The following is a 20131-nucleotide window of genomic DNA, read 5'->3' on the forward strand; positions in this document are numbered from 1 at the left end:
CTGGCCGTTTCCTGGTCCCACCAGTTGATGGCAGTACAACCCACAATCAAAACTGACAGAAGTCCTACTGACCAGCAGGACTAAAGATCTCACAGACTGGGGCTGGTGTGTTCAGCTCCCTCAGCAATCTGGCGAAAGGCAAAGTTCAAAAGAGATGTGCAGGGCAAGTTTTTGTTTGTAGAGGGTAGTACTAGTGAGTGACTGAAACATGCTGCCAGGTATGGTGGTGGAGGCAGGTACTACAGCGGCATTTAGGAGACTTTTTGATGATATGCAGGGAATGAAGGGATATGGATCATGAGCAGGCACAGGAGGTCAATTTAACTTGGCATCCTGTTCAGCATGGACATTGTGGGCCAAAGGACCCCTTCTTGTGCCAAAGCAATCACCCAAAAACTGTCTTACTGCTATATGACTGAATAAGTAATTTGTTGCATAAATAATGATTTATAAGTAATGAAGACCTTAAATTATGAAAAACTAATTTGGCTAACTAATCAGGCAAGAAAACCAATGTACCCATTCAGCAAGAAATTCATTCAAGCTTCACAGTCACAATGATGGTGATAATACAAAAATGTATTATAAATTTCAGTACAAAACTAGCAAATTATAGAAACTAATTTAAGGCAACAAAATACAATTGCAGAAAGAACTATCTTTATAGATTCACAAAAGTTAAATTAAAATCATAAGGTCATAAACTACAGTTTGAACAGATTATAGTTAATCACTGGAGAATGATGGGCAATGATCATCAGATGCAGACTTGGAAGTTCAGATAAGGTTTGAAAAATTCAAAATCCTTACATACACATTATGAATCATTGCAGAAGAATTAATGTTGCGGGGTGGAAGATTGCAACCTTCACGTGGTCCGCCCTGTTTCGACTAATGCAATCAACTCGTCGTGCACAAACGGAAGATCAAATAGAACAAGTTGTCCAACAACTTTAGGCTGTGCACGCCACACAAAAGAAGAATTAATGTTGCCAGTGTAATAAATGTATAATTACAGTTTATTATTGCACCTCCTTTCTTCAGGACTGCAACTTGATCCTGGGAGTTATGCGAGTAGATGTCCTGTATGACGACTGACCCACGGATTAAAGCAGCAGCTAATTTCAAGCAGGTAGATCAGATAAAATAACAAATGAGTCAAACTTTGTGGTTCACCTATCCCCAACAGTATCCAAAGGAGCAGCATACCTGTTGTTGAGGGAAACGGCCACAGGGGATTCCTGCACTCTGTCTATTCCCTTTCCTGGTGGCCAACCATCAACTTTCTGCCTACACCCGAGACATGAGCATCTCACTGGATCTCCTGTCTATAACCAGCTCGTGTTCCCAGATGATCGGAGGTCATCCAACTGCTGCTCATGTTCCCTAACACGGTCTGTAAGGAGCTGCAACTGAACTCACCTACCACAGGTGTAGTGCTGAGTGATGCTGGAAGTCTCCCTGACTTCCCACATCGCTGCAGGGGGAACATACCACTGGAGTTTCAAAGGATGAGGGGAGGGCCTCATTGAAACTTACCAAGTTGTGAAAGGCCTGAATAGAGTGGACGTGGAGAGGATGTTTCCACTGATGGGAGAGTCTAGGAACAGAGGCCATAGTCTCAGAATAAAAGGACGTACCTTGAGAAAGAAGACGAGGAAGAATTTCTTTAGTCAGAGGGTGGCGAATCTATGGAATTCATTGCCACGGAAGGCCATCAATGAATAATTTTAAGGAAGAGATAGATTCTTGATCAGTACGGGTGTCAGGGGTTTTGGGGAGAAGGCAGGAGAATGGGGTTGAAAGGGAAAGATAGATCAGCCAAGATTGAATGGCAGAAACTTGATGGGCCAAATGGCCTAATTCTAATCCTATAATTTATGACCTTATATCACTGCCCCAGCTGCCATCTCTGCTGCACTAGACAAGGGAATATTTACAAGAAAGAAAGAACAAAGACCACTGTCAATTTATTTGCTGAAGATTCTTGAGTTAAAGCCTCAATTCTTACCCTCTGCAAAATACTTCACCTCCACACAGCCACTACCAACAAGCCACTCCGTTAGTGCACGCCTTTCTTTCATACACCCACTGGGAGCAATGACTCTGAGGTGCCCACTGATTCCTGTATGAGTCTCGTACAGTCAGCCTGTGCGCGGGACTCCAGCACAAACTACTGTGGACTGTGAATCTCTTCGATGTATGAACCAGTTCTGAAACTAAGATGCTCAGAGCAGTGGACCCACTCTCTCCAGCAAGGACAGTAATCTCAAAGAGAATAGAGACTGAAGCTGGGGCTTTCTTCATATGTGGACCTAACAATTCACTGTATTAGGTAGTGAGCAGTCAGGAGAAATCACTATCAAATGCCGGTGAAGTGAAAACTACAACGTGGCTGGAAATACTGAACCTCGTCCTATTTAGTTTAGTTTAGAGTTACAGCGTGGAAACAGGCCCTTCGGCCCACCAAGTCCACACTGACCAGTGATCCCCGCATATTAGCACTATCCTACACAAACTAGGGACAGTTTACATTTATACCAAGCCAATTAACCTACAAACCTGTATGTCTTTGGAGTGTGGGAGGAAACCGAAGATCTCGGAGAAAACCCACGTCGTCATGGGATGAACGCACAAACTCCGTACAGACAGCACCCGTGGTCGGGATCAAACCCATGTCTCTGGCGTTGTAAACGCTATAATGCAGCAACCCTAGCACAGCGCCACCGTGCCACCCTGGTGCATCAAGACCTGGCTGATGCCTGCATACATTTCTAAGTATATGAAAACAATAGCCATGCTGTGATGTAATCATAAAACTGTTACATACACACTTCAAATACATATCCTACTTTAGATCAAATCCCAACTGTTGGCTCTCCACAATACATTTTGCGTGGTTTTTCGTCCAATATTTTCTTCCAGTTTAATTACAAAGCACAGCCTGGAGATGAGCAAAGTTAACAAATGCTTGCCTTATTCCCAATACAGTCCCCCAGCTTTTACCTTAACAAAGTTACTTGATCATTACATATTTTAACTGGGTTACTGACTCAGTCAAAATAATAGTGAGGGCAATACTAACAGCAGTTTAACATTTACAGCATGTCGAAGATACATTTTCGATTAAAAGCTACAAATTTTGACTAGAAAAACTGATTGAATGACAACATCCACTGTTACTTCATTCATTTTGCATTCAAGTTCTGGTGTGAGTTGGGAACGTTGTCATATATGGTACCCCATTACATCTCACAATACAGCTTTGAGCTCGGGCATATCGACATCGCCTGAGGTGCTGGGCTAGAACTAAATTGTAAAGATGGATTAATTCATTTCTTTGAAAAAAATAAGTGGACAGAAATATCCAGGTTAGGTCTTTAATCTTATCCAATGCACACATTTCTAATATTTTTAAGCATCTTCACAAATTATTGATCATCATCCGATAGGAAAAAGGTCACTTGGGACAAAGTGCATAAGTTCCAGGAGCAGAATTAGTCTATTTGGCCCATCAAGTCTACTCTACCATTCAATCATGGCTGATTTATCTTTCCCATTCAATCTCATTCCCCTACCTTCTCTCCAGAACTCCTGACATGCTTACTAATCAAGAAAACTTTTTCTGCACTTTGGGCAGCACAGCGGTAGACTTGCTGCCTTACAGCGCTTTCAGCGCCAGAGACCCGAGTTCGATCCTGACTACGGGTGCTGTCTACGGGTGGAGTTTGTACGTTCTCCCCGTTACCGCGTGGGTTTTCTCCGTGATCTTCGGTTTCCTCCCACACTCCAAAGACGTACAGGTTTGTAGGTTGATTGGCTTTATATAAATATATATAAATGCAAATTATCCCTAGTGTGTGTAGGATAATACTAATATGTGGGGATTGCTAATCTGTGTGGACTCGGTGGGCAAAAGGGCCTGTTTCCGTGCTGCATCTCTAAAACTAAAATCTAAAGCAATGCATATAGCTCTTCATACCCTTCACTCTTGCCCTATACTCCCTTTTTGATCTCCACATTCTCCCCTCCCAATCTCACTTGGAGAGGAGCTGAAGGATGTTAATGCTTACAGGATGTTAATGCTTACAGGATCAACACTTCTCTCTCCCACCCCTGCACCCACCATCACATCCTAACTTCTATTCCAGCCCTGACCAGTCCACACAGAAACATTCTTCCTATTTTATTTTCCCCTCGACATTTCCTGACCAAATTGTCCTTTCAAATGTGATCAGAGTTATAGTATTAACTAGTTAACTACTCTTCTTTCACCCAATCTAAATGCTATCATAACTGGATCCTTCCAAATAGAGATCACTTTAAAGCTGCTATCATTGTTTATCATCAAGAGAACATAGGACATCAAACAGCACAGGATCAGGCCACTTACTCAAACTAATCCCTTCTGCATACCTCCGCTCAGTTCGCATTAACCAACCTGATCTCCCGGTGGCTCAGCACTTCAACTCCCCCTCCCATTCTGAATCTGACCTTTCTGTCCTGGGCCTCCTCCACGGCCAGAGTCCCACCGCAAATTGGAGGAGCAGCACCTCATATTTCGCTTGGGTAGTTTACACCCCAGCGGTATGAACATTGACTTCTTCAATTTCAGGTAGTCCTTGCTTTCTCCCTCCTTCCCCTCCCCTTCCCAGCTCTCCCACAGCCTACTGTCTCCGCCTCTCACTTTCTTCGCCCCGCCCCCTACATCAATCTGAAGATGGGGCTCGACCTGAAATGTCACCTATTCTTTCGCTCCATTGATGCTGCCTCACCCGGTGAGTTTCTCCAGCATTTTTGTCTACCTTCTGCATCCATGTGCTCAATATTCCTCCATGCCCTGAATATCCATGTGCCTATCTAAACACCACTATTCTATTTGGTCGTACAATGGCAGCCTCGCTAACAGTCTGTCTTGTCCTTTTCATCTTTTATTGTTTTAGTGCGCTGTGGTGGATGTTTAAGTTAATTTTTATGTAGTTGTGTGTCTTGCTACTTTTTTTGGTATGACTGTATTGCAAATCAAATTCCTTGTATGTTCATACATACTTGGCTAATAAATTATTTGTATCTTGCATCTGCTTCCACCTGTACCCCTAGTATCCCGTTTCAGGCACCCACCATGCTCTGTGCAGAAAAAAATTTGTACATATCCTTAAAATCTGCCCCTCTCACCTTAAATCTATCCCCTCAGGAAATTGATATTTGCACTGAAAGGTACTGAATGTCAATGCTATCTATACTGCTTATAATTTTCCATGCTTCTACTAGGTCTCCCCTCAGTCCCTAACACCAGAGAAACCGCGGTGCCACAGGTGGTACAAGTTCGATACAAGTCAATACTTTCAGAGTACCTGATTTCTTCCAAAGTCAGCAAAAAAGGAATTTGTTCAGATTTTTTCCAAATATCAGTCACACAATCATTTTATGTCAGACTAATATTGTTTTATGCTGCTATAAGTGACAATTATTTTAGCATTCTTGAACTGCAAGCAATCCTGGAGTAACTAAGACCACTGATATTCTAATACTCACGGGTCATTGGTGCTGTTGGCTTGTTCTAAAGCAAATTAGAAAATAAAACAAATAAATTAACAAACTAAAAACTCCAAACCTACTGTGCTTAAATTATAGATTGTTGTTAAAATTTGTCATTGCCCCTCTCTTCGCCAGCTCTGTATTTATTTCAGTGGCTCCAGAAAAGTATCAAATACCCTGGTTAACTTCCGATATACACTCCTTCTCTTTGCCTTATCATGGAGTTGCAGACTGATAAGCCTCCTTATCCCGATGGGCTGTATCCAAGGGTTTAAAATGCGGTCTCTCTGGAGTTTGTACATTCTCCCTGTGGCCGCGTGGGTTTTCGCCTGGTGCTCCAGTTTCCTCCCACATCCCAAAGATGTGCAGGTTTGTAGGTTAATTGTCTTTCTATAAATTGACCCTGGCGTGTAGGATAGAACTAGTGTGAATGGATGATCGTTGGTCGGCACGGACTCGGTGGGAGGAAGGGCCAGTTTCCACATTGTATCTCTAAACTAAACTAAACTAAACTGCAGAACATTGTTACCACTGCACAGTAAGCAGAAGCTGGTCACCCTCGACTCGGAACGACTGAAGCATTTTAAGCAGCTTAATGCTGATTACGGTCTCAACATAAGTTACCTCGACGGCTTCGCCAACGCCACCAAATGATCACTGATATTATTGACAGAATTACTGCTCCTGCCCCCACGGTAATAATGAAGCGGATCAGTTTGTGATGATTAACAGCACCTAGAGCTCCACAACAAAAGAAAAACATGAGTATTAGGTCAATTAATTTTTCCAACCACTGCATTAGCACAGCTTTTGAGAACGAACTGATACACAAGTGACTGCAGATGGCGGAATCTTCAGCAAAACATAAAATGCTGGAGGAACTCAGCTGCAGGCAGCCTCTGTGGAGGGAAATGGAGAGGGCATTGCCTTGACTGCTGAGTTCCTCCACCACTTTGGGTTTTTTTGTGTGAAAGAAAGGTTTAACTTGGTTTTAATTTAGTTTAGAGATACAGCAAGGAAACAGGCACTTAGGCCCACACCGACCAAGAAAGAAAGTCAGATTCCAGAGGATTCCCTGCCCTTGGATTTTGGAAATGGGAAGTTTCCATGAATGGAAAGGGTGGCACTGGGCACAGCTGCAGCATCAGAGACCCCGGTTCCATCCTGACCACGGGCGCTGGCTGAGTGTAGTTTGCACGTTCTCCTGTGACTGCCTGGGTTTCCTCTGGTTATTTCCTCGCATCCCAAAGACGTGTGGGTTTGTAGGTCAATTGGCATTTATAAAATTGTCCTTAATGTGTCGGGTGTGGATGAGAAAGTGGGATAAACTGGAACCTGTGTGAACGGTTGATCAATGGTCGGCGTGGGCAGCCTAAAGGCCTGTTTCCATGCTGTACCTCTAAACTAAATTTAGACTAAGTTAAACCAAGACTATTGGGTTTGCATGTGGCAAGATCCATGTAAAATCAATGCAAGACTAACATCTGGAATTTGGAGATCACTTTTCATTGGTTGCGATCTTTAGTGCCCAGTTGGGAAATTCTCTTCAATAAATCATAACATTGGTGATATTAAGCTGTGAAAAAAAAATCATTCAGATGGCCTTCACCGTCTGCTGCTAAAAATGCAACCCAGTTTTGCAATGGCAACAGTTTATAGAAATCACCTCTACTCTTCCCACCAGGAATCATGGAAAGCAGGGCTCAGTTTAATTTAGGGATACAGCACGTAAAACAGGCCCTTCGGCCCACCGAGTCGGCGCCAACCAGCGATCCGCGCAAACTACACATATTAGAGATAATTTACAATGATACCAAGCCAATGGACCTTTAAACCTGTACGTCTTTGGAGTATGGGAGGAAACCGAAGATCCCGGAGAAAACCCACGGGTGTCATGGGGAGAACGCACAAACTCGGTGCAGACAAGCACCCGTAGACAGGATTGAACCCGTGTCTCTGCCCCGGTAAGGCAGCAAGTCTACCGCTGCACCACCGTGCCGTCCAGCTTTAAAGAGTTCTCCCAGATTACAGCAGCAGACTATGTCCACCATGGGGAGGACATAGTAATGGAGTTCTAAGGGTGGGTCTCAGAATGATTCATGTCCTCATAGTGTATGTCAAGCCACACAGCTCCAGTGATAGTCAATGCTGAGCAAATCCATGCCATAAGTGGTTCCAAACATTGCAAGGCTCAGGCAGAGAATGCAGTCTCATTCTAACTACCTCTACCCAACATCTACCCCAATGGAGACCTTCGGACTATCTTTGATTGGACTTTACTGGCTTTATCTTGCAGTAAAGGTTATTCACATTATTCCCTTTATCATGTATCTGTACACTGACTGGTTAGCACGCAACAAAAGCTTTTTACTGTATCTCGGTAAACGTGACAATAAGCTAAACTCAAACTCAGCCTGCAGCCTTGCTGTAGCTTTTGTATAAGTATTGCAAGACCCGTTGTTGAGATTTCACATGAGATACGTTGTTTACATCGTTTACAAGGATTTGGAGATAAACAGCTCAAGCAGCCGATAGAAGTCCACTACAATGTAGGCGTCAGTTTAGCTTATTGTACTCATTGGTTTAGTTCTTGAATTCCCACTGGTTAGAGTATTACCGGTACATGAACCTACAGCATTGCAATGCAGTAATGTGCTGCAATTGTAATTTCTTCATGTGGAGAGGCAAGTCTCCTTTCAAAGAATTTGTGTTAATCAATCTTTTCACTTCATCTTTCAGTCCGCAAAAGAACATAGAAAAGGACACCACAGGAACTGGCCTTTCAGCCCACAATGTCTTAAAAACATGATGCCATGGATAAACAAAACTCATCTGCCTGGAAGTGATCCATATCCATCCATTCCCTGCATATCCATGCATCTATCTAAAAGCCTCTTAAATGCCACGATCGTGGATGCCTCCAGCACCATCACTGGCAGCGCATTCCAGGCACTCGCCACCTTCTGTGTAAAAATAAAAACTTGCCCTGTGCACCTCCTTTAAACTTTGCCCCTCTCACCTTAAAACTATACACTCTAGTCTTTGACATATCCATCCTGGGGAATAAAGTTCTGATTGTCCCCTCTATCCGTGCCTCTAGTAATTTTATCATCTTCTGTCGGTCTCCCCTCAGCCTCCGATGTTCCAGAGAAAAATGGTTAGGTTTTTGGCACAATTTGGATAATTAGGCAAAAAAATCAGAAAGAGAGAGGGGGAAACAGCTCCACTGAACTGTTGTTTTCATTTGTGTTATAAAAGTTCGGGAAACATGGAGGTAACACTTTTGTTTCAAGCCTTGATGATGAACTCTAAGAAAGTTGTGACACTCTACAGGGACTGGATTACCATATTCTTCATAATGCTTCCATGGTTTACAAGGATTTAAAGATTAAACGATTTGCCATGGTTTTATTTGAATTAAACTGTTCTGGAAACCACTTGTCTAGTTTGTTGAGGGCTTTGTCTGCTCAAGCTGATATTGCTGACATTATTTGTGTGAAGTTTGTACATTCTCACTGTGACCGCATGAGTTTCCTCCCTGTGCTCCAGTTTCCTCCCAAAGATGTCAAGTCCAGTCGGGTTGACAGTCACACGCACAAATACGGTGAGTACAGATACAATGAAAACCTTGCTTGCAGCAACATCACAGCCACATAGATTCAGACAACAAAAAACCCATATTGTACCTAAATTATTCAAATTCTACAAGACAGCATAAAGAAAAATATTTTATTGCACAAGTAGCAAACAAGTCCATGGTAGTCCATGATGTTCTGTTACCAAGGTAGGATTAGGGTTGTGCAGCTCAATGATTCAATCCAATGATTCATTGACATTTTCATCCTGGGAACAAGGTTGATTGTCTACCCTATTTATGCCGCTCATATTTTATATTCTTCTGTTGGGTCTCCCATCAGCCTCCGATGTTCCAGAGGAATCCAGAGATTCATTAAATCATTGAAGAAGTGGTCCATCGTGTTCTGTTACCAATGTAGGATTAAGGTTGTGCAGTTCAATTCAAGAACTAATGGTTCGTGGAAAATAACAGATGTTTCAGAGCAACTGAAATATACCTAATGATTTGGCCACTACCAACCTTGGGAGCAGAGAATTCCATAGATTCAGTCCTCTCTGAGAAAATACATTTCCACAAACCGTTGTTTTAAATGACCAGCTCATTATTTTGTATCTACATCCTCTTGTTCATGATTCTCCCACTTGTGGGAACATCGAAACATCTCCCCTGTCAAGGATCTTATATATCTGAATAAATTCGCCTTTCTTTCTTCCAAACTCCAGGGAATACAGAACTTAAAGTTGAGTCTCTCCTAATAGCAAAACCCTTTCATCCCCCAGGAATTAGCTTGCTGCATTTCCTTTGGATTGCCTCCTGTGCTCTATGCTTTTCTAGATAAGAGGACCAACAGAGCATAGTATTCAAAGGGAAGCCTCACCAGCACTGCGTACAATTACAGCTAGGGTCGGATTCACAGTTGCATTGTAGATCAGGAGATTTATGCCGGATCGAAGGTCTCAGTCTGGAGACACCTCCAAGTGCTGGCAATTACACTTCTTTTGAGCAGGTATATCGTTGACAGTGTTTGTACAAATGTTTGTGTTGGGGAAACCGGAAAACTATTCAAACCACAAAGTGCTGGAGATACTCAATGGGTCAGGCAGCATCTGCGAAGGGAATGTCCACAAAATACTCCAAGTTTTCTAGAAAGATAAGCAAACCAAAGTCAGAGCTCCGTCCCATGCCACCTTCCCCAGCAATGAAGGGTCAATTATGCTCAGTAGGGTTGTGTTAAGCAGGCTACATTATTTGATACATCATTGGGAATCATTCCATTCACCCATGCTGCTTGACCCACTGAGTTCCTCCTGCATTTTGTGCTTTTCTCAAAATTCCAGTGCCTACAGATCCTTATGACTTATTTTATGACAAATTATTCAATTTAATTGAACTCTTGTGCTCTGTCAAATGCCAGTTTGTGTTAAACAGACCAACGCACTAACCTTGACAGACTGTGTTGTAAGTTGTCCATCGACCAAACGCTTGGCATGTGATTGAATTGTTCCCTTTCAAAATAAATCCTTGATCACAAGTGAGCGTGCACACAGACTGGAAATAGTTCTCTCCGTGCAAGCCTTCGCATTTAACTTCGCTATTGCTTGGTTTTACGAAATGTGGACATATTTTAACTGCAAAACAACGCGTTAAAAAATAGTTAAACATACAAGACGCCTTTTTTTTTTTTTACAGACAATGCATTTTGTAGCTAATTAAGCCATTTTAAAGTGTGAACACCATTGTGCTATGTAAAAGATAGCAACCAATAACTCATTTTTTGGAACATAGGTGGAACATAGAACAGGATGACACAGGAATGGCCCCTTCGGTCAACTGTCAGTGCTGAACATGATTGCAAGTTAAATTGATCTCATCTGCCTGTATCTGATCCATATCCCTCTATTTCCTGTACTTCCGTATGCCTATCTAAAAGCCTTTTAAAGTGCCACTATGATATCTGCCTCTACCACCACCCCTGGCAGTGGGTTCCAGACCCCCCCCCCCTCCAATCTCTGCGTAAAAACTTGCCGCGAACATCTTCTTTCAACCTTCCCCCTCTCACCGTACGGCTACACCCTCTAGTGTTTGACATTTCCACCTTGGGAAAAAGGTTCTGACTGTCTACTCTATCTATGCCTCTCACAATTTTATATATTTCTATTAAGTACCCCCTTAACCTCTGACATCTAGTTTTGTAGTATTGTTGAGAATGGAATTAATGTTGGCCAGAAGACAAAGGAGATCTCGTGTCCTTTTCTATGAAAGAGTGCCTTGGAATTTTTCGCACCTACTTGAGAGAGCAGACAGAATCTTAGTTTGGTGTCACATATAAAAACGGGTCCAACAATGAGCCGCATCCTGTGTCAGAATGTGATCAACCTCAGGTTCTGTGTTTATCGCTTGGTCAGATTTCAATCGGAGACCTAATGACTCACGGAGTTATGGAGTCAATCATAGATTCACACAAGAAAGAAGCAGGCCCTTTAGCCCCAATATGTCCATCGCAACAACCTACACTGATCCTATTTACCCATGTCACGTCCCGAGACCCAGAGATTAATGTAGCATCAATCCTGAGGCATAGCTGATCGATGAAGTGAAATGCAAGGCAATTCTTGTTTGCAACATAAAGAGGAAAAATATTAAGTTGTAATACCAGGCACTGCAAATTGTTGCTGTAAACAGGTAGGTTTCAATGCTTTTTGAACGTTGAAGCCTTCAAAATTATTTTGACCTGCCAGAGAATTGTGTGCTACTTTCTCAAAGCAAAATGCTTACTGTAGAGAAGATTGCTTATTAGCATACTCAAATAATCCTAAACTCTCAAGAGAGGCAATAATTGCAAGTGCCTGATGATACACAGATAGAAATTTGTTAACCCTGTGATCCATCGTAGGTTCCCTTGGAAGCAGAATAAATACATAAAAGCTAAAGCCATTGATGCAAATAGGAATTAATGAAATCCCCAATAGTTACAAAGGGGAAGTATTTTTTAAATTTGTGTCCTACATTGAGTTGGTGGAGTGAAAATGACTGCCTTACACATGCAACGACTGGGCTCTATGGTTGTTTAGCTTAGAGATGCAGCATGAAAACAGGCCCTTCAGCCCACCGAATCCCACGCCGACCCCCACACACTTACACTACCCTACACACACGAGGGACAATTCACAATTATACCAAGCAAATTAGCCAACAAACCTGTACATCTTTGGAGTGTGGGAGGAAGCAGAAGATCCCATCCAGACATGATGTCATATCCCATCTATGGAACTTTAACCCTTCTCTGTCAACCTTCCCAAAACGGTTAATTTGCCTTATCCAAAACAGAGATGGAAAAATGATTCTGAAAGAAAAATCTCTCTAATCTCATAATGTAATTACCATATTCCTAAAGATCGGAGATCTTCAGTTATTGGAAGCATTTGGTGCGTTAACGTTCACTATCTCAATATGCATTCCATTCACGGTAATTCATCCAGATCTCCTCTAAAGGTAAGGAGTAAATCCATCACCACTACACTGATGTATTCCTGATAGCAGTGACCTCAATGAAAAGGTAACGCATTAATGTTGTATCTAACATTTACATATTGATGATGTCCAGCATTCCTCTCCCATTTAGTTTAAACGTCTACCTCACCTGAACAGAGTCTAGTCCTTTCATTTATGCAAAAATCTCAGTCACTTCAATCTAGAATACAAATCTTCTCAAAAATGATTCCACACCATCAGCCTGATTTGCTAAATTTCCGAACCTTAAAAAATCGCTGGTAGCTTTCTGACCTTGCACCAAGGGAATAGACACAAGGAACTGCAGATGCAGGTTTAAGAGGAAAAAGCAAAACGCAGGAGTAACTCAGCAGGTCAAGGTACCAGAGTAACACCAATGTGCATTGAATCTTCCACTGAAGAATTATTACATCACAAGATGCCTGGATTATTACTTTGAATACATATTTATTCTCAATTTTTCTTACCATTTTCACATTTGTTTCCATAATAACCTCTTTCACAGTTGCATTTAAAGTAATTAACCAGTTCAGAACATGCGCCTCTTCTGTTGCAGGTTGTTGCAGAACACCGCACTGTAACAACATTAGCAAAAGCATTACCATTAACACTCAGATTTTATATATTCACTAAAAAGTCCTTTGCTGGACCCAGCACAGTGATGCAATCATAAAGAAAACACACCAACGCCTCTACTTCCTGAGAGGATTACGGAGATTCGGTATGTCAGAGAGGGTTCTCTTGAACTTCTACAGGTGTACAGTAGAGAGCATATTGACTGGTTGCATCACAGTCTGGTTTGACAACTTGAACTCCCAGGAGCGAAAAAGACTGCAAAAAGTTGTGAACACTGCCCAATCCGTCACTGGCTCTGACCTCCCCACAATTGAAGTGATTTACTGGAGTCACTGCCTCAAAAAGGCAGCCAGCATCATCAGAGACCCACACCACCCTGGCCACACACTCATTTTATTCCTGCCATTGGGAAGAAGGTACAGGATCCAGAAAACTTTAACATCCAGGTTCAGGGACAGCTTCTTCCCTACCACAACCTCAAATAAGCTCTGAACTACAATAGACTATTAGTGTTGTTATTACATTGCTATTGTTCGTTTTTTTGTGTGTACGTGTGTGTGCGCGTGTACATATAGAGAGTGTGAGTGTGTGTGTGTGTGTGTGTGTGTGTGTGTGTGTGTGTGTGTGTGTGTGTGTGTGTGTGTGTGTGTGTGTGTGTGTGTGTGTGTGAGACTGCTGGAAATCTATTAATTAAACAATAATGTAGATTGGCAATGATCATAAAGGGAACCAACAAAAACATAGAAACAAGGAACTGCAGATGCTGGTTTTGGGTCGGGACCCTTCTTCAGACATCACTTATCCACATTCTCTGGAGATGCTGTTTAGTTTAGTTTCGAGATACACGGCGGAAACAGGCCCTTCTGCCCACACCGACCAACGATCCCCGCACATTAACACTACACCCACAGGGGACAATTTTTACATTTACCAAGCCAATTAACCTACAAACCTATACGAGTGTGGGAGGAAACCGAAGATCTCGGAGAAAACCCACGCAGGTCACAGGGAGAACTTACAAACTCCTTACAGACAGCACCCGTAATCGTGATTGAACCCGGGTCTCCGCGCTGCATTCGCTGTAAGACAGCAACTCTACAGCTGCGCCAGTTCTTTTTGCCCGCATTTGGTCCATATCCCTCTAAATGTTTGCTATCAATGTACCTGTCCAACTGAATGCTGTTATAATACTTGTCACAACTACCTCCTCTTATATATATCGAAGATAGATGCAAAAAGCTGGAGTAACTCAGCGGGACAGGTAACATCTCTGGAGAGAAGGAATGGGTGATGTTTCGGGTCAAAACCCTTCTTCAGACTAGTCAGGGGAAAGGGAAACAAGAGATGATGTAGAGAGATAAAGACCAATTAATGAAAGATATGCAAAAAAGTAACGATGATAAAGGAAACAGGTCATTGTTTGCTGCTTGTTGGGTGAAAACAAGAAGCTGGTGCGACAGGTGGGGGATGGATGGAGAGAGAGGGAATGCTGGAGTTCCTAGAATTTAGAGAAATCAATATTCATACCACTGGGCTGTAAGCTGCCCAAGCGGAATATGAGATACTGTTCCGCCAATTTGAGTCGAGCCTCACTCTGACAATGGAGGAGACCTAGCACAGAAAGGACAGTGTGGGAATGGGAAGGAGAATTAAAGTGTTTAGCAACCGGGAGACCAGGTAGGTCCAGGCAGACCAAGCGAAGGTGTTCAGCGAAACAATCGCCCAGTCTACGTTTGGTCTCGCCGATGTATAAGAGTCCACATCTTGAACAACGGATACGTTAGATGAGGTTGGAGGAGGTGCAAGTGAACCTCTTACTAACCTGAAAGGACTGTCGGGGTCCCTGGACAGATTCGAGGGAGGAGGAATAGGGACAAGTGTTGCATCTCCTGCTGTTGCAGGAGAATGTACCGGGGGAGGGGGCAGTTTGGGATGATAATGTCGGGGTTGCCGCAGAGTGAGCGGAATGCTGTACGTTCAGAGGGGGTGATGTTAAAGTAGGTAACGGGAGTGGAAAGGTTGAGATGGTTGATGTCACACCGGCAGTTAAAAATAAAAAGGTCTTGGGAGGGTAGAGGCCCTTCGGCGGAGTCCTCTGACATTCTCTATGTCAGAGGACTCCGTCTCAACCTTTCCATTCCCCTGGTATATAGGCAGATAATCTCATATAAAACAAAAAAAAACATTATATCTAAAATATCATAGAATCAGAGATGTATAACACAGAAGAAAGCCAGCCAACCCCTTCAGACTATGACCACTAAAAATAGATATGATATCATTCCCTCTGCTGGAGTGATAGTGTGTGGCAGGGAGACAGAGTGCAAGGAGAAACATGAATATGAATAGGAGAGATATAACCTCTCTCAATTGCTGCTCCATATGCCCTTTGAGAGAGTGGATTTCTCCTTTTCAGGCACTGAATTTCTCGAGCTTCTGATGCTCTGGCCAAACGACAAATATATACCTCAGATTAATAACCTATTTTAAGGGAGATAGATTTTCCCTGTTCACCATAGCCAGGCCTCTCATAATTTTATACGCCACATTTAAATCTCCCTGTTGGGGGTTTAAAAAATTAGGTGGAAGTGGCATCCATTAATTCAAAACGAGAACCAGCCTTCAAATTATCTGATCTAATGCACATTGAAAACAGTGCAGTTTGAAATTACAAGGACAGCCTCAAAGACAGCCTGTCTTCTAAGACAATGGAGTATGTTAATTGGCCTTCACAACACTCCCCTCAGTGTTCATTGATCTAAAGAAAACAACCCTAACCTCAACTTTCCACAATGACAAAATACTTGCTAAAGTCCTTTCTGATTCTAGCACATATGTGTTGTAATGGAGTGAGCACAACTGCAGACAGCTTTTCAGCAAAGTCCTCAATTATGTTTTTTGCAGTTTTAGCAGGACCTCGTGCTCTAGTTCTGGGGTCATAATAGCCCACGGATGCTGGAATCTGGAGGAAAAAAAAAACAACTGCTGGAAGAACTCAGGAGGTCAGGCAGCATCCATGGAGGGAAATGGACATATCACTTTTTGGTTTGGGGGACTATTTCAAACTCAAGAGGATTCTAGTTTTGGGTTATGTGGTGGGTTGTGCAGAGATGTAAATAAGCCAGGAAAATTAAAACAAAAGTTTAAGAAACTTCAGTAAAACATGAGGATTTTAGTTACGTTTTTTGTTTAGTTTAGAGATTCAATGCATAAATAGGACCTTTAACCCACCGAGTCCGCATACGATCCCCGTACACTATCTTACACACTACGGATAATTTACAATTTTTACCAAAGCCACTTAAACTACAAACCTGTACGTCTGTGGGAGGAAACCGGAGCACGCAAAGAAAACCCACGCAGTCACAGGGAGAGCATACGAACTCCATACAAACAGTACCCATAGTCAGGGTCAAACCCGGGTGTCTGGCGCTGGAAGGCAGTAACTCTAACGCTGTGCCACCGATTTCGGGTACTCTATGAAATTCTTTCTTGGCTGAATTGGAATGCAAAATACTGTATCTGCTGTAATCAGGCAAGTGCAGGTAAATATATAAAATTGAAATGATTCATTTCAGAAGTAATATTTGGGTTGGTAATGTGCACTTAAAATGCAAGTGCTGCCATGTACTTAGCTACAGGCCAAAATATTCAATTTCAGACATGGAATAATGAAGAAACAAGGAACTGCAGATGCTCATTTACAAAAGGTAAAACAAAGTGCCTTTTTCAGACTGAAGCCGGATCCCGACCCAAAATTTAATCTATCCATGTTCTCCAGAAATGCTGCTCTGTTACTCCAACACTCGTGTCTTTTTATGGCTTGCATTAAGTTATCCTGAGCAACCATTATCTCTTCAAAGCCAGTCCAAATATATTGCATCTCAATGACTGTATATATTTAAATTACTGAAGAAAAAACAAACACATTAGCAAACTTACTGCGCATAGTGATATAGAAATCTGGAATTTTATCAAACATCTTACAAGTCACGTATCTATTGATACCATAGGGCATTTCAGACTCCCACTAAATCGGAATCTCCCCAAAGTTTGTTCACATTGTCTCAAACATTCCATTGTATAATCAGCGAGCATAGGCACAGCAACCTATACAACTTCATCTAAATCATTAATAACAACTATAGTGAACAATGGCTGCTACACAAAATCCTGCGGTAATAGAATATCAGACTCGATACTAGTTAATGAACATGCTGATCTCATGCAATTTACATGCAATTAATTCTCAACTTTAATGAAGTTGGACAATTTCTGATGCAGTTTAACACCTGACCCTTAAATGGAACTTTGAACTGAAAAAGTAGTTGATTAAAAATACTAAATCAACTCTCAATTTTCCCAATCATTTACAATGCTGAATTTGCTAAATCTGCAGCTATGCAAATGGGGGGGGAAATCATATTGCTTCCATGCATTTATGTGATGTATCAAAATCAGAAAGATGTAAAACTGTTTTCGGGCAATCTGCCCAATATCTACATTGGGATGTTATCTTTCATAAGTCTGTCACTAACAGAAGGATATCGGATTAGCTGCACAGGGTTCTTGTCCACCCATTCCCTAACTAGTCTGCAATCTCTAACCACTGTTTTATGAATGTCATACACTTTATTCAAAATCTGTGTAATTTTGTTCCTCCTAATCCGAGTTATTGTTTCCATTGGTCCCACTTCACTCTGTTCGCCTACAATTTTTATTTATTGCATGTCTTATCATACTACCTATTAAACCTTGCTCTACTCTAATCTACTCTTTGTAACAATTCCAACAAGCTATATTTCATTACTATCTTTCAAAAACCTTTTAAAAGACCTCTACTTCCAATTATCGTGTGGGCTCTCCACAGTTAAATTCCACCTCTTGCTCAGAATCATCTCTTCCCTTCTTGGTATGCTGCACATACATTGTGAATGAGTGATAAATCTTTAGCTATATTAATCCTAACAGTGTTACTAAATAATAAAATCCAATGACACGTGATCTTGTAGACCTCTGGAACTCTTGATAATACCTCAACATGTCTTTGTGATTATGAAAAGTACTACTTACATTTCTGGCAGACAAAATACTTTTTATAAGAACAATTTTCATAATTCCATTTATGACTACTGAGCATCTCGACACAATCCTCCTCTCCATTTATGCGGGAGCGGTGGTTGTTTGGCTCTCCTGCAGCCCAGTTTGTGTAGGACATCATCCTATTTGAGCCAGTATTGCACCAATTTTCACCACATTTTGATACTCCGATCCAAGCAGAACCATCTACAACCCGTGATAAAGCCCGTTGCTGCTCTGCATTGTAGATGTGAGCTAGACCATCAAACTCTGTGGTACAATAACCTTTAGATTCTTCAAATGATTTGGCAGTTTTCTGAAACTTGTAGGTTACACTTTCAGAAATGTAGGGATAACCTACATGAGAAAAGAAACAAGTGAAGCTTATAATTAAGATTCCTGATAATCGAGTATAAATTATTTGAAATCTATTGTAATTCTAGAGAATACGCAAGCTGAGAAACTATTAGAGTTATTACATGCACATTAGTAAACAAAGATTAGTCTCTGAATAAATTAGAAATATCGGTTTCTACTCTATTATCACGTAATGCAATGTATTTACCTTACCTGATATGAAAAGTATAATGGTGATATTTTTCCACATGGCGACACAACTCTATCCAATGAGAAAATGGAAAATTAACTTTGTTCAAGGAAATAGCCCATTCAGGAGAAATTGTAATAGAAATGATGATGTTATAAAGCATAACATTTTAGACAAATGAAAAAAAAAATTCATGTTTAAAGGTTGCAATTTAAAAATTAACGTGCAAAGCAGACCTACCTGAGGTTAAGATGCGTGTCCCTGACTTTTGGACTTCTGATGCAATCCAAGTATGGCACAGTTTTTGCAATGAGGAAAGATCAGCTTGCGCGCTGGTCAAAGAACACCAGAGAATCACATAAATTGCAGGAACTGAAAGTGTGCAACACACAGGAAGGGCTGAACATGCAATGGGTCATTTCTTCGTAAAAAAATGGAAGTGAAACAGGATCTAGCAGCTATATTTAAAGCTTGAAGTGTTATAATAACAATGAAGAAGCAAAGTTGTTTCAGCCTGTGAAATAACAAATAATAGGCCCAAATAAATCCAATGCAAATTTGAGATCTTTAGTCAGTGTGGAGAGATGGATTTGTTGATGAGATTAAAATGTCAGTTGGAGGCTTGAAGTTAAAAGACCAGCATTGGCAGCATACAGCAATTTAGCAAGATTTCACCCCCACCCTCTTTCAGCTAGCACCACCACATTTTGATATCTCTTCGATCACCACCTTGTCATATTCTCACTCTCTCCATCCCGTTGCAAATTAAAACACATTTATTTTCACGCTTTTTCATTTCTGCTGAAACATTTTCTCCCTGAAACATAGTTCTGCATAGATATTACTTTCCACAATGTAGCCTGATATACTGAGCGTTTTCAACAATATTTATTTATTTCAGGTTTCCTGCAACTGCCATGTTATTTCTTGATTATTGTCTGGATTGTGCTGTTCCTTTTGCTAGCAGAACAAAAGACTTATTTCGCCCATTGTCTTTTCCTTGCAATTTTGTATTTCCTTCGCCATCTCACCTATTCACAGCTACCTGCCTATCCTTTCCAGAACCCCAGTATATTTAGTTCCCAATCTTGCTCACATAGTAACCACTTTCTATTATCACTATCAGATCACGTCCATTTCTATCCGTGCCACAAATTCATATGCAATAGGATAATTGCTGTGTACTTTTAATCTTATTGATTTCACTGGAAAATCTGTTGTAATACTATGGAACATTGTTTTTAAAATGCACTTGGGGTATTTGTAGGAATAACAAACAACAATCTGGAAAATCTGCCTGTATG

At 41.5% G+C, this 20131-nt stretch overlaps 1 protein-coding gene across 1 annotated transcript; it reads right to left on the bottom strand.

Moving 5' to 3' along the window:
- Nucleotides 1-647: 647 nt before the first annotated feature.
- Nucleotides 648-19567, bottom strand: LOC116989314 (P-selectin-like). Its single transcript, XM_033046558.1, has 8 exons — nt 19068-19567; nt 18851-18899; nt 18275-18637; nt 13093-13200; nt 10558-10743; nt 6163-6279; nt 5536-5560; nt 648-3309 (listed from the first exon to the last, which is right to left on the bottom strand). Exons 2-8 carry the CDS (start codon nt 18885-18887, stop codon nt 3246-3248), a joined length of 900 nt encoding a protein of 299 aa, XP_032902449.1. The 5' UTR covers nt 18888-18899; nt 19068-19567; the 3' UTR covers nt 648-3245.
- Nucleotides 19568-20131: the final 564 nt, after the last annotated feature.

The sequence above is a fragment of the Amblyraja radiata genome, chromosome 29 (genome assembly GCF_010909765.2).
Source record: "Amblyraja radiata isolate CabotCenter1 chromosome 29, sAmbRad1.1.pri, whole genome shotgun sequence".
Lineage (NCBI taxonomy): Eukaryota > Metazoa > Chordata > Chondrichthyes > Rajiformes > Rajidae > Amblyraja > Amblyraja radiata.